Here is a 15662-nt window from a genome sequence, read left to right on the forward strand (position 1 = left end):
ACTTAAAAACACGCGGACTACTGACCCAACAGTTTCACATGTTTATCACGGAATGAATGTTGAGAAGTAAAAGCGTAACATTGCCATTAATATAACACCCGATAGGCACATCAATTGTTAACAAATATAATTTCGAAAAGTACAAGGAAAGGTTGCATTCCAACTTTTTGTTAAACATCACTACCACAACAAGCTAAAAACGAACAAAAAGTGTTAAAACATTGCTTTTTTAAATAACATAATTTACAATTTCTTTCATCAATGATTTTAATTTTTATTATTTTTAGATAAACTTTCTGCGAAGAAATGACACGTACATTATGGGTCTGTGTAATAGTCAACGGTATCATCTGTACATTTTGTGGGAACGCCAAACAGATGGTTAATTTTACCAGTAGTACCCTAGAGTTTACTCATCTGACTGTTAATGATAACACAGGTGATGTATATGTCGGTGGTGGTAACTACGTCTATAGATTGGATAGTGATTTACAACTCATCTATAATATAACAACTAAACCTGATGATGGAACTGATAACTATAATAAGATATTATCTATTAACTATGATTACAATAATCTGATTACATGTGGAAGTTATCGCGGAGTTTGTCAGATTAGAGATTTATCTGACTTATCCGTGTTGAATGATAGTGTTACTTGGGTTGCTGCACCAACTAAGGAAGACTCAACAGTTGGATTTGTAGCACCTGGTTATGATAATAAACCGAATTTGTATGTTGGCACACCAAGGCGAGGCAATGCGTATCCTGGAGATCAAGCTGTATCCGGACGACAACTTGATGAACTATTGTTTCACTCAGCTAGGTCGTGGGAGTGGGAGTGTGCAGTAGATATGTATTGGTTTTATGAAAACAGTGTTATATATGTAACTGGATTCAGTTACCACAGATTCAGTTATTTTCTCACTGTTCAACGATTGAGTAGAAATGATAATACGTACATATCTAGGATTGTACGTGTATGTCAAGAGAGGAACGACTACTACTACGATTCTTACACTGAGGTAACCTTACAGTGTGAGGGCTCTGATAGTACGTTATACAATCTACTACAAGCAGCTGATGTCATGAGACCAGCGTCAGATTTAGCTACATCACTGTCATTGGAAGACGATGAGCACGTTCTATTTGCTGTATTTGGCAAAGGCAGAACACCATGGAGTTTAACACCATTACAACATTCCGTGATTTGTATATATAAAATGACAGACATTGAACAAGCCTTTATAGATGCGATATCTGGATGTATTACCCAGGGTGGGGATGAATATCAGTTAGACCATATCTTTGAATCGCGGTGTTATACCTGGGACAATGGAGGCAACATACCTGTAAGTATATGTGTACAACTGTTCTTATTTTTTCTATTCGGACCACACATATACAAAGATTATAATTGGATACAACTTAGTTAACGCAAACATACATGTCAATTTTGTAAACATATATGTATTTGCATTCTAAAAGTCGCACACAGACTTTTATTGATGAATCAAACTAAACTAAATGGCGTTATTAGTGGTAATCAACCAGGATTTGAATCAGAAAGAACTCACTTAAATTGATATTCCTAAAATATAAATCCAAAAGTTATATAACCTACCTCCACATACAATTAAAAAACAATTAAATGCTATAATTTCAATGGGCTATTTTTGTAAACAATGTATCTCACACGCTTGTACACGTGGTTATGATACCATCAATGACATTTTAATGCAGACAGTTCTTATTGAGATCTAATACATCAAACATATGTATGGGGAAATGATCATGGAATATTATCACCTACTTTCGGTTCTAATAACATTATATTAAATTATGGGCAAAGAAATGGGGAATACCATTGATTGAACCGTCATTTGTGGATCGGTGAACATGACGTACTAAGGTGTGCTCCTGCTACAGTGGCAAGGCACTTTGCCATAGTCGTGAGCTCGAACCTTTTCTTTGCGTATATTCATTATCTGCCTGTACTTTTTGTGTGTAACAGAATCAGGTTTGCAGTGGTTGAGAAGGTTATGGCAGTTGTTTTTGAAATTAATGTGAAAAGCCATTTTGAGATACTAGTATTGCAAATTAGCTTGCAGTATCACTAATTGTATTTCAATATTGATTATGTATAACATGAGACAGTTCGTTAAAAGCTGACTTGTAATTTGACGAGTAAAGAACCCTGCATACTACTTTTTGGATACTGGATTTTGGTGACATTATTTAAATGGTGATACTTGCTCAACGTATTTATATATACATTTTTTTCGTGGGGATGACATGTAGATTTCATCTGTATGGCCTAGTGCATCTCAGGATGAGTCAACACGACTAACACGGCATTTATATATATATATATATATATATATATATATATATATATATATATATATATATATATATATATATATATATATATATATATATATATATATATATATATATATATATATAGTGTGTGTGATTGGAATGCATTTACCTTCAATGTATAATGTCGAAGAAGGTTCTGGTCTTTCGTGCCTTGGTTGTAGTGCAGTCGATGTGCGGTGGCATTTGTACTCAATACAAATAAATGACATACTCAGGTGCAGTACATTGTGTGAACAAAATTTAGATAATGCATGGACATCACATTTTCACTTCCACATGCATGTAGAGAAAAATGTGAGTGACTAATTAGCGTTAACTTGAGTGCAGATGTAATCCTTGGTCAGCTACTCCCACAGTACCCACTTTTTGTTCAACACACATATTCACCAACTCGTATGAGTGCATTAAAGATAATCACACATTTACTGGTAATTTAAATGAAATTAACAACTTTCTATTAGTTTGTACTACAAACGCTTTTTACAATATTACCATCATTAATTTCCACCATAACAAATAATGGCACGCGATTTGACTTATTAATCGAAAGAAGATTTTGTCCTGTGTCATGGTCGGGGACAATATGGTAAATAAGATATTGCACAATTGGTGTAAAGACAACTAATCGACACTTATTGACACTAATTTTCGGATTACTAAGAGTAATATATCCATGTTACTCACATATAACACCGAACCTCATTCTGCAATGCTCATTTGCATAACACTGTTATGTATATGCAATATAATTGCACATTTTAGGAATGTTCTACGGATGGTTTGTATAGGTATGCTGGTGGCAAAGATCCAATATCAGTGATCGGTGTAATGGAATATCCCAATACACTACTTACATCCATTACTGTAACCACTGTACAAGAACACACTGTTGGGTTTATAGGAACACAAGATGGACACATACTGAAGGTAAGGGTTACTATACAAAGAAATCCATGGTTGGTGTACTGGAATATCCCAATACACTACTTACATCCATTGCGGTAATAACTGTACAAGAACACACTGTTGGGTTTATAGGAACACAAGATGGACACATACTGAAGGTAAGGGTTACTATACAAAGAAATCCATGGTTGGTGTACTGGAATATCCCAATACACTACTTACATCCATTGCGGTAATAACTGTACAAGAACACACTGTTGGGTTTATAGGAACACAAGATGGACACATACTGAAGGTAAGGGTTACTATACAAAGAAATCTATGGTTGGTGTACTGGAATATCCCAATACACTACTTACATCCATTGCTGTAACCACTGTACAAGAACACACTGTTGGGTTTATAGGAACACAAGATGGACACATACTGAAGGTAAGGGTTACTATACAAAGAAATCCATGGTTGGTGTACTGGAATATCCCAATACACTACTTACATCCATTGCTATAACCATTGTACAAGAACACACTGTTGGGTTTATAGGAACACAAGATGGACACATACTGAAGGTAAGGGTTACTATACAAAGAAATCCATGGTTGGTATACTGGAATATCCCAATACACTACTTACATCCATTGCTATAACCATTGTACAAGAACGCACTGTTGGGTTTATAGGAACACAAGATGGACACATACTGAAGGTAAGGGTTACTATACAAAGAAATCCATGGTTGGTGTACTGGAATATCCCAATACACTACTTACATCCATTGCTATAACCATTGTACAAGAACACACTGTTGGGTTTATAGGAACACAAGATGGACACATACTGAAGGTAAAGGTTACTATACAAAGAAATCCATGGTTGGTATACTGGAATATCCCAATACACTACTTACATCCATTGCTATAACCATTGTACAAGAACACACTGTTGGGTTTATAGGAACACAAGATGGACACATACTGAAGGTAAGGGTTACTATACAAAGAAATCCATGGTTGGTGTACTGGAATATCCCAATACACTACTTACATCCATTGCTGTAACCACTGTACAAGAACACACTGTTGGGTTTATAGGAACACAAGATGGACACATACTGAAGGTAAGGGTTACTATACAAAGAAATCCATGGTTGGTGTACTGGAATATCCCAATACACTACTTACATCCATTGCTGTAACCACTGTACAAGAACACACTGTTGGGTTTATAGGAACACAAGATGGACACATACTGAAGGTAAGGGTTACTATACAAAGAAATCCATGGTTGGTATACTGGAATATCCCAATACACTACTTACATCCATTGCTATAACCATTGTACAAGAACACACTGTTGGGTTTATAGGAACACAAGATGGACACATACTGAAGGTAAGGGTTACTATACAAAGAAATCCATGGTTGGTATACTGGAATATCCCAATACACTACTTACATCCATTGCTATAACCATTGTACAAGAACACACTGTTGGGTTTATAGGAACACAAGATGGACACATACTGAAGGTAAGGGTTACTATACAAAGAAATCCATGGTTGGTGTACTGGAATATCCCAATACACTACTTACATCCATTGCGGTAATAACTGTACAAGAACACACTGTTGGGTTTATAGGAACACAAGATGGACACATACTGAAGGTAAGGGTTACTATACAAAGAAATCCATGGTTGGTGTACTGGAATATCCCAATACACTACTTACATCTATTGCTGTAACCACTGTACAAGAACACACTGTTGGGTTTATAGGAACACAAGATGGACACATACTGAAGGTAAGGGTTACTATACAAAGAAATCCATGGTTGGTGTACTGGAATATTCCAATACACTACTTACATCCATTGCTGTAACCACTGTACAAGAACACACTGTTGGGTTTATAGGAACACAAGATGGACACATACTGAAGGTAAGGGTTACTATACAAAGAAATCCATGGTTGGTGTACTGGAATATCCCAATACACTACTTACATCCATTGCGGTAATAACTGTACAAGAACACACTGTTGGGTTTATAGGAACACAAGATGGACACATACTGAAGGTAAGGGTTACTATACAAAGAAATCCATGGTTGGTGTACTGAAATATCCCAATACACTACTTACATCCTTTGCTGTAACCACTGTACAAGAACACACTGTTGGGTTTATAGGAACCCGAGATGGACAAATTAAAGTAGAATATATTAAATGGAATGCTGGAATATTATACATCAATATGAAGTGCATGATCACGTTAGCATGGGCTTATAAACAATTATGTAAATTTGTTAAAAATGCTATCAGTGACAATTGTTAATAGCATGTGTGATATTATATGGAGGTTGCTATCGAGACATTATTTCGGTTGTAGTTGGATGTGTTCAATGAAAAGGTAAAACCGAGCTAATTCGTTCACATTTGGTTTATTTGTCACATAAATGTAATAATCAACGAGGTCGTATATGTATGCAATGTAACATAGTAATTATTCTTATTGCTTTAATTATAGGTACATTTTCATTCATATTACTGCAATCAATATGACAATGTTATTCTTCCTGATCCTGTAAGAGTCTACAATGATACGAAGTTTGACGCTTACAGTCGATATCTCTATGTGCTTGTTGAATATAATGTAAGTTTATTATCTGTTTATTATCTACAAATATATAGTACAAAATATTTGATAATCTATTATTAACCAACCATGTTCACCTTACATGAACAATGATCACAAGTCACTCTTAAATTTACCATGTGTCACTTCTTTTTGCTTAAAATAGAGAAGTTAATTGAATAAGTAATTATCTCATTATCTCGAGTTTTTAAAACACGTCATAGAAACAAGCGGTATTTTGCTGCAGTGATTATAGTCATGCTATTTCATATTTGTTTCGAATTTCGCTTCTGGGACACTTAGTATCTTCTTCAATGCGAATCAGTGACGCACTTGGGTGATGGAAACTCAACTTGTAACTGTATGTTAATCAAATTAATGAGATAAAAATGTGATAATGATTCTTATTTATTAACTTAACTCTAGGTTTACAAGCTGGAGGTACAGAACTGTAAACAATATACGACATGTAGAGAGTGTTTTGAAGCTATGGATCCTTACTGTGGATGGTGCACATTGGAACGAAGGTCAACATGTCAATGTGTTGTTTATATTTCAGATGTTGCCGTGCCGTGTTGGCATATACATATGTTATACAATATTATCACTTGATTAAAACACGTTGAGAATTGCACACTGTTTGTATTCTGCTCGTTTATACTTTATAGAAATAACAAAATAATACAATTTCAATGTACGTATTTGTAGATGTTCTCTGTATAACGAATGTCCATTTTCGAACATAAGATCAAGATGGCTTAGCGTATTTTCTGATGAAAGGTGCGTTAATATAACTGAAATAGAACCAGCTGATAGTGTGCCGAAAAGTGTACATAATCAGGTAATGTTTACAGTATTTCTTGTCATAAGGATGACTCAATATGTTTTGCAATGAATTACTAAAAAGTGAAAACACAAATAGTATTATTGCAACTTAAAGCGTTCGTAATAAAATAATGTAAACACATATTTACGCTCACCATGACAATCCATATATCAATAATTAGTCCCTGTGAAATATCCCCCACTATACTTCTTGGGCTATGCACCACAATTTGAGTTTGTTCAGCGATTCAGTGTTTTTTTATTTTTTAAAGATTGTGCACTTGTGGTACATTTGTGTTGCCATATTATATGTTACCGTTTGAATATTCTTACTATAATCGTATAGATCACACTTCATGTGTCTGAACTACCTGATGAAAGAAACTATATCCCTGCATATGAGTGTAATTTTGGAAATACCTCTATCACACCTGCTAATCAATCTGGACAAACATTGACATGTGAAACGCCACTAACCAATCAGAGACCTGATATACCAGAAGGGCAAGGTGAAAATAGTTTTTTCCTCAGTATTATATTCACTTTACATTCGATACATTTGAATATTAGCCAATCGAGGTTATTAAGATTTTTAAAAACTATGTTTTCTATATCACGACATATATTACTGTGAGTGAGTGACACATTTAACAATCACAAAGTTTGTATTACAGATCATGTTACTACAGTGCTTTATTTGAGAAGCAAAGAAACAAATATCAAGTTTGTTGATACTAACATACATTATTTTAACTGTTCGTTCCACAAATCGTAAGTTCAATTGAAAATATCAACATATCATTGTATTTTCAATTGTTAAAGTTTTGTTTATTGTGAAAAATTAAAAATGATTATTATGAACACATATCCAATTATATGTTAAGAGAAACAGCTATACATAGAGTGCAACTGCAATTGTTATCTACAGATGTACAAACTGTGTGAGCAGTAACTGGGCTTGTGATTGGTGCGTGTATGAAAATATATGTACACATGCAAGTGATACATGTATGAAGGATTCATATTCAAGTATTGTTGTTGGTGAACATGTAAGTAATGTGTTGTTGGCATATTTTATGATGGATGTTAAGTGTACATTGAACTAGCAGTAATGTAACTATGCCTGTGTTTCAGAATAAATTCTCTAGTAGAGACATACGAGGGTGGAGCTCATGTCCCCATCTGGAACAGCAAGATGGTGAGGTGTTAATACATGTAGACGAAGCAACACCTATTGTTATCTCAGCAGCAAACGTACCTAAGGTAAATAACTATATTTATATATACGGCTTTTGTGTATTGAGCAATTGTATACATTGCTAGTCATGTATTTTGTCCTTCCATTACAAATTTGTAAATGTGTGTTTAAAAAAACACCTGGTTCTACTTATAACTGCATTTACAGATTCACCAAATCAACCAGTATAGTGTTTCGTGTTGCAATGAAATGGGTTGCATCACAGGGTCAATCAAATGAATTAATAAACAATAAAATAATGAAAACCACATTAAACAAAAATTCATTGGAGTTTCTGATAATTGTTGGTAAATAAAAGTGTGAATAATCCAAAGATAGTTTGATCATGTATATCATTTTTAGGGTAATCCTGGGTTTCAATGCGTTCTGAAAGGAATTGGTTTCGAGGATTATGTAGCAGCTACTAGATATAATGAATCTACTGTTCTATGTCATGCAAAACAAGTGAGTTAACGTGTGATTTTGAAATATGAACTTAGATGAAGTTATCTTTCATTTCACTGTGTATAACTATATATATAAATACAGAGTGGTGTGTATGTTTCAGTACAACTATGACACTAACGTTCAAGAGGTGAATGTCAGTTTAACTGTACAATGGAATAACAACTATAAGATTGATGACATATATGGATACACTGGTGAGTATGAACACAATACGTGCTGACATGTTACATATACAAAATACAACCAACGTACTACGTATACAGCATTAATTCCATACAATTTGGTTTAATACATATGACATATTATGACAGAACCCCACACCCTCCCCGTGGCTTTCGTTGCGTATGGAAGTTATTTTGACGAGTGATGCGGTGTATCCTGCGGCCGTACTTTCACGAGCGAAGCGAGTGAAAGTACAGCAGAATACACCGCATCTCGAGTGAAAATAACTTCCATACGCAACGAAAGCCACGGGGGGGTGTGGGGTTCTGTTATTATTACATATGTTCCATACTTGATTATTTCGTATTAATGAAAGAACGTGCAAACCGGGATGGAATTTAGGTCGGGGAACCCCATTGCCCATTAATATGTTCCAATATAAGTGTTACGCCCTAGCAGCGCGTGTCAGTGTAGAACGCGCCCGGAGAACGCGTGTCACTGTTTGTTTGAAATTAAAATCAGACGTCTAATCTGAGTCACTGTCCGAATAAATAACTCGTTGACGTTTAGTTGGGACCACGGCAGAACCAGAACTTGAACTGGACGACTATGATACACAGTTTATGTTGAAGTTAAAAGTTCCGCCACAGAATTGTGCATTGGCAAACATGCCGTGCAACTGCGGTACTCCACTGACGAGATGACTTTCGTTGACAGCGGTTGTCGCTGAGCTGCACGCTACAACTTCGTGTGTGATGTTGCTTGCTGGTCGTGGATTGACTGAGTCTTCATTACCGGTTAAAATGTTGCTCTTTTCGCGTTGGTATTTTTTATTTGGAACTGAGTAACGCCGCAACGTCGCCAGCAGAAACCTGGTATCTCGATGCTGATGATTGCGGCTGCATAGTAATCGCTGATTTTACTGCTGGTGGATCTTCTGAGAGCCGCCCTTCAAGGTTTATAAAACTCGGTTTCCAGGTGGTCAACATACATTAAGTTCTCCCAATCGTAGTATTCCATGTGATGTACACCTGACATGCCAAAAATGTTGTTGAACGATTTGAACTGGATAAAAATAGCAGACGAAAATGTGTTTACAAAATAAAAATAGTTCGGTAGCCAATGAAAATACCATGTTCATTTGCATATCGACCGTGAAAATACCGAAAACATTATTGCATGGGTGATATGCAAATTAGTTTGGGCCAAAATATGTGACTGCCTAAAAGTACCATTACTGTTGTTCAAATTTCATTTCACTCGGCAAGTATATTCATGTACCCCAAGGGGAAATTATCATACTTCTAAATATTATTTATTTCGAAAAACTGTACTCCTGAAGGGACTACTTTGTTTGCTCTCAGACCTCATTTGCATATGGGTTGTGGAAATACCGATTTTGATTTCAGGAACGAATCAAAATAAACTGCAGTACATATGTAATAATATACAATATTTCACACAGTAACATTGTACGACTGTAGAATTGACCGTAAAGACTGCAGTGGATGCTTATCTACAATAACAACGAGAGAGGAATTACAATGTGGATGGTGTGTCAGTGACAGTTCATGTCAGATTTCATCACATTGCAATAGACATTGGTGGTCACAAGATGTAACTGAGAATTGCGATGATCCTATTATAAGTGAGGTATATTTACAATGTGTACTATTCTCGATCATTGAGTAATTCATTTAGCATATATGTTTATTTTATGTCTTCATGTAATACGAGATTAACTAAAATTATAATTTAAATTGTCAGATATATCCGTCATCGGGACCTTATGAAGGAGACACAGATATTATTATTAATGGCAGCAACTTAGGCAAGATGTTTTCTCTCGTTAAGAGTGTCACCGTAGGAGGGCGTTCTTGTACAGTAATTCAAGAAAGATACAGAGTATCAAGAAGGTAATATAGTATGCAGTAATTGCTTTCTGTGCTTTTTTTCAAAACATTCACACATGGCAGACGTGAACACTACTTTCATAATAGAGAACGTTTAAGGAAACGCTCTTACTCGTCCATGTGTTACACTTTTCACAGTATTGAATGTACAACGCAGTCTGGTGATATTGATTATTCTGGTGAAATAAGTATAACAGTTATTGGTAATGACGGGAAAACTCAGACTGGAACATCTGGACATGTAGTAAAATTTACATGGAGGGTAGGACATTAGCTATTACGATTTCGAATCAGAATTATATTACTAGTATTTTGTGTATATCAAAGCTTAAAAATATTAATTATGGCTGTTTTTGATGTTGTTGTTTTAGAAACAACGGGTAGTGGGCTTCTTCCCTACTTTTGGGCCCAAAGCTGGAGGTACTAGAATTCTAATATCGGGACAATATATGGATGCTGGTAGAAATATTACAGCTGATATTGGTGGTTCAGTATGCAGTGTTGACAGGTACATGTGTATATTAATTAAAGCCTTGTATTTCTAACTGTGTTTGGCGAAATGAAGAAAATATAATTAATGTACTTACCACGAATTGTGCTGTTGTCACAGAGTATTGCTTGAATGCAACTTTTAATCTATTTCAGGGAAGAAGTGAATGAAACAAATATTATTTGTACATCAAGCTCACACCAAGTAACATCATCCGCCAGTTTTACAGTGTACTTTGATGGCTCCGCCCGCCCAGTTACTCTTATAAATTATAAATACTTAGAAAATCCTGTAATTAAGAATATTTTTCCATTGTCAAGTATGTTCAGGTAAATTTATCTATTTATTTGCTCAGTAGTTTTCTAACAGCTCTCAATAATTTACAAATTTAAAATTAAGATCTGAATTAATTACTTCAAAATTTCGATGCAAAAACGATATTATTATTCTTTCATATTATTATATATTTATGCAAGGCAGTAACGACAAAACAGTTGACATATAATAATCATTTTAGAAAACATTTTAAATGGGAAATTTATAATATAATAATCATAGTCCACATTTATTTCTGAACAAATAATTAGGATTGAATGCAATTTTCATCAAATACTGAGAACTTTTAACAAATAAGTGTGCGTCATAATTATAGTTATTTGTAGAACATATGATTTGTTTAGTCGTTTACTTTTACGTTTACTTGTTTATACTTGTATGCGGCTAGTTCGTGGAATGAAATGAGTCAGGTAATATGTATTGTTTCTATGTTACATGTGTTCGAAATCCTGGGTTATTTTATCTCTTATATATTTTCTTAATATAGTGGCGGTCGTCGAATTGTAGTTTATGGAGAATATTTCCTGTCAGTTCAGGAACCCAGACTTGTCATTTCCATGGGTGATAAGAAATACATATCAGTGAGTGTAATTGGTTTCTAATTAGAATTACGCTATGACATTGGTTTTTCAGTGAACATATATTGCTCATCATCAATTTTTAATATTAAATTCATAATTCATTACAGAAACCTTGTGACATGAATTCCAATAGTGGGATGATATGCTTCACACCATGTATATCTTGCTTATCGTCGCCATCAGAATTATCATCAGAGGTCACATCACGATTGCAAAAGACTGTGTGCGGTGACGCGTGTGAATATGCCACAATCGGTTTCTTAATGGATGGTGTTGAAGAACTCCGTGAACTACCCAATTATGATTTCAAACTTCACGAAGATCCAGAATATTTTCCATTTGATGGCGGGGATAGCGTCAAAAGATTCATAGGAGCGCAATTGACAATTCAAGTAAATAATTATGTTGAATGTACTAAGTAGTGCATGTGCAGCAATTATTAAAATTAAATAAATAACATTTAACCAACATATACAATTTAATTTATTATAACACTATCAAGAATCAGTGTAAATATTTCTTGCTTCAAGTACGTAATTCTGTTCATTTATTTAGGACGGGTATTAAAAGAAAAAATAAATTAATTTTATTTGTTAGTAAACTAACCACTTTTTTAAATGTCATAGAAGCCTGTAGCGTTACAGAATTATACCACATATCATACAAAGGAACCATCTCTTTAAACTGGTGTTTCAATTCAATCTTAAATACCAGGAAAAGTCTATTTAATTCGCACATCAACAAATTATTGTCTTAAAATAACTTTTTGGGCCAGCTGATATAAAGTTTACAGTTGGAAACTATGGCTCGTCTGTATTAATGCAGTAAATCACCACCTACAACGCTGTCGCCGATTAGCTACGCTATAAATCACGTGGCCGGTGTATGTGTTGTTTTCATTAACCTGTGTTTGAAGTTTTTTTTCTATTTCCATGTTCTGTGAGATTAGGCTTAACTAAAGCTGCCTCCTTACTAATAAATGTAATCTTTAATACAATGCACTCATTTAAATAAGAGTACAAAGTGTAAACAAATTATTTTTAACACTAAGTAAAATGCAACTTTGCAATCTGCTAGCTAATAATTGCAAAATAAGAACCACGTGTTTTATGTTTTATGACACAATTGTCTCTGTAGGGAAAAAACCTTAATTTTGCCAGCACAAGGGAAGAAATAGAAATATACATCGGGACAGAGACATGTAATGTCATTAGTCTAGCTGATAATCAAGTCAACTGTATACCACCCGTATCACAGCCTAAAGGTGTGAATGTTAATGGTACTGCTACTTTTAATGACTTACCGGAAGTACGGGTAAGTGGTAGCACAAATCGTATAAATTGTTATTGATTACTATTCGTTATATGGTTGTAATTGGCTTGTGCGATTGTTATGCATTTAACCATTTAGAGAACAGTCGTGTTGTGTCTGTTGTGGGGAAAAACATGACTTTTTTTCGTGTTTCGTGTCCTGTTACACATCGCGTGTTCTTGAATTTTATTTGTTTTGTCATGTGCTTTATATTAAATGCTGTGTGTATAGTATATACGTTTTACAAGTGGTGTGATTTGATTTTCAGGTCTTTGTAGGTAACCTCGAATTCCGAATTGGATACATACAATATCCGACCACTGAGACATATACGGCTATTATTGTCAGTATATCTGTCATCGTGCTTGTTCTCTTCTTGCTTATTGTGGTTGTCTGTGTCGTCTATGAACGCGCACACAGAAAGGAACAAAAAACGATTAAACAACTGAGAGCCAAATTTCTAAGTTTGGATTTTAATCTCGAACCTACTAGTACTTCACCTGAAGGGACAGACAATGTTGATGAATTGGAAACCGATGTAGACAATGATATACATGGTACAGATCATAGTGACAATGACGTGCACACGAAATGTACAAGTAGCTATGAAGATGTACAACCTTTTACTACCGGTGTCTATCAATCATTGCACATACCCGTCTCTACCAATCCCGTTGTAATGCCATCAAGTGAGGTACCACCAATAGCTCAAAGCAATCTGAATGATGATATAGTTGAAACGTATGTGGATAATGTTACAAATGATGGTCACAACGAGGAGGTGAATAAGACAAATACAAGTGTGTATGAGTCTATGCAACCCTTTGCTACTAGTGATTATCAAGCATTACACACACATATGGCTAATATCAATAATGACGAGGAGGCAACAATAAGTCATTATCAAGCTTTGGAGTTGCAGAAGTCTAATATTTATGAAAGTTTGCAACCCCAGCAAAGTCATTGTGACAATGAGAGCTACATCTAATATTCACAAACTGTAAGCAAGAATATTATATGTGATATGTCATTTATTACAAATCAAGTATTTATCCAGTATATATTTCACGTTTGTTTGGTTCGTATAAACGTTAAATTATGAAAAACATAACACACGAAATGCGGAGTTCTGATTATTAAGATACTGCAAAGATGAACGGGGCTTGTATATTAATAATTGACATGAATACACTAGTATATCAAAACATAAACCTGGAATATAATATATTGAAATGTTTAAACAAATATAATTCTAATCGTGCATATAGTATTCAACATATTCAATAAATGATATGGATTTTAGTATAAACAACTGCATAGCCAATAAAACTATAATAAAACTGTTATAAAACACGCACCATAGTACTTAGCAATTGTATCTAATAGTCGTAAATGTAGTTATTTAATCTCCTCTGGATTTACTGTTTTGAAACCCTTCTTACATTTAAAAAAAACTAATTCATTCATTCATTGAAGTATTGGACAATTTGTGTATTGAAAATGTCGCGATGTCATCATGTATTGAACATTTGTATATTTCTTCGCCAGTAAGAATGAGATGATGTGAATCCTCACAATAGAACAAATAAATATTCGCCACAAGTCGGCGATAAATGTACATATAATTACTAATAAAGAAATGAGTTAAGATTTGTTCACAACAAAATATTGGCGAAGATCGCATTTTGAACCAGTAAGTGTACAGCATTTAACTAATTTACACTTTGTGGCCCTAGATGTCAATACTTAACATACTCTGTAGTACACATGTGTGGTAGACGTGGTTTGGCGGTCTAGGCCAGGATTTCAAAATGGTCACTTAAGGAGTTGGGAAGGCAAGATAGAACTTTTATAGGGGCAGACTGACATAATAAAGCACAATACGCATTCGAATAAAATAATAACAACTGGATTTGATACTAAATATTCCTATCACAATTGATATATGCTAGCAGATGACAAGTTTATATACATTATGAGCAATGTAGATAAAGAACTTGCGAACTATATTAGAGAATGTGGTGCATTTTAAATATATATATCAATATTTCATAATTTTAAATATGTATTTATTTAAACTACATATTTATTTCTTCTTTTTTTAAATTTTAATTATTAGTTTAGCACTTGACTGTATGTTCTCTTCAAACAGAATGATGTCAATAAAGTATTATTATTAATGTGTATCTGTTTACGGAAGATGGGCAGTTTTAATTACTTTATAGAGGAACCGCCCTTGAAACTTGTCATCATCTTGTGCTATAGAATCACAGTTGTTACCTTAGTACTTGACAGTTCCCACGGCTAAAATTGGGCCCGAAAGTGGTAGGATGTAACTTAAACTAAAAGAGTATCTAATATTAAGTTTACTCAGTACATCAAAGGCCTGTTTCACACATGTTAATAGCATACAC

At 34.4% G+C, this 15662-nt stretch overlaps 1 protein-coding gene across 1 annotated transcript; it reads left to right on the forward strand.

The window, feature by feature from the left end:
- Window positions 1-306: 306 nt before the first annotated feature.
- Window positions 307-15447, forward strand: LOC100373309 (plexin-B-like). Its single transcript, XM_085496652.1, has 22 exons — window positions 307-1353; window positions 3149-3387; window positions 3973-4164; window positions 4658-4820; window positions 5818-5943; window positions 6352-6452; window positions 6634-6766; window positions 7097-7380; window positions 7414-7521; window positions 7679-7799; window positions 7885-8013; window positions 8351-8452; window positions 8556-8649; window positions 10083-10270; window positions 10385-10533; window positions 10669-10792; window positions 10902-11044; window positions 11176-11349; window positions 11844-11937; window positions 12045-12329; window positions 13075-13251; window positions 13517-15447. Exons 1-22 carry the CDS (start codon window positions 307-309, stop codon window positions 14234-14236), a joined length of 4893 nt encoding a protein of 1630 aa, XP_085352778.1. The 3' UTR covers window positions 14237-15447.
- Window positions 15448-15662: the final 215 nt, after the last annotated feature.

This window comes from Saccoglossus kowalevskii, chromosome 3 (assembly GCF_978046115.1).
Source record: "Saccoglossus kowalevskii chromosome 3, keSacKowa6.1, whole genome shotgun sequence".
Taxonomy (NCBI): Eukaryota; Metazoa; Hemichordata; class Enteropneusta; family Harrimaniidae; genus Saccoglossus; species Saccoglossus kowalevskii.

Excerpts from the sequence above, each read along its gene's own strand:
- LOC100373309 (XM_085496652.1), top strand. The coding sequence starts at position 307 with ATGACACGTACATTATGGGTCTGTGTAATAGTCAACGGTATCATCTGT. Across the intron at positions 5,944-6,351 it reads ATGTGCTTGTTGAATATAAT|GTTTACAAGCTGGAGGTACA; the intron begins GTAAGTTTATTA and ends ACTTAACTCTAG. Across the intron at positions 8,014-8,350 it reads CAGCAGCAAACGTACCTAAG|GGTAATCCTGGGTTTCAATG; the intron begins GTAAATAACTAT and ends TATCATTTTTAG.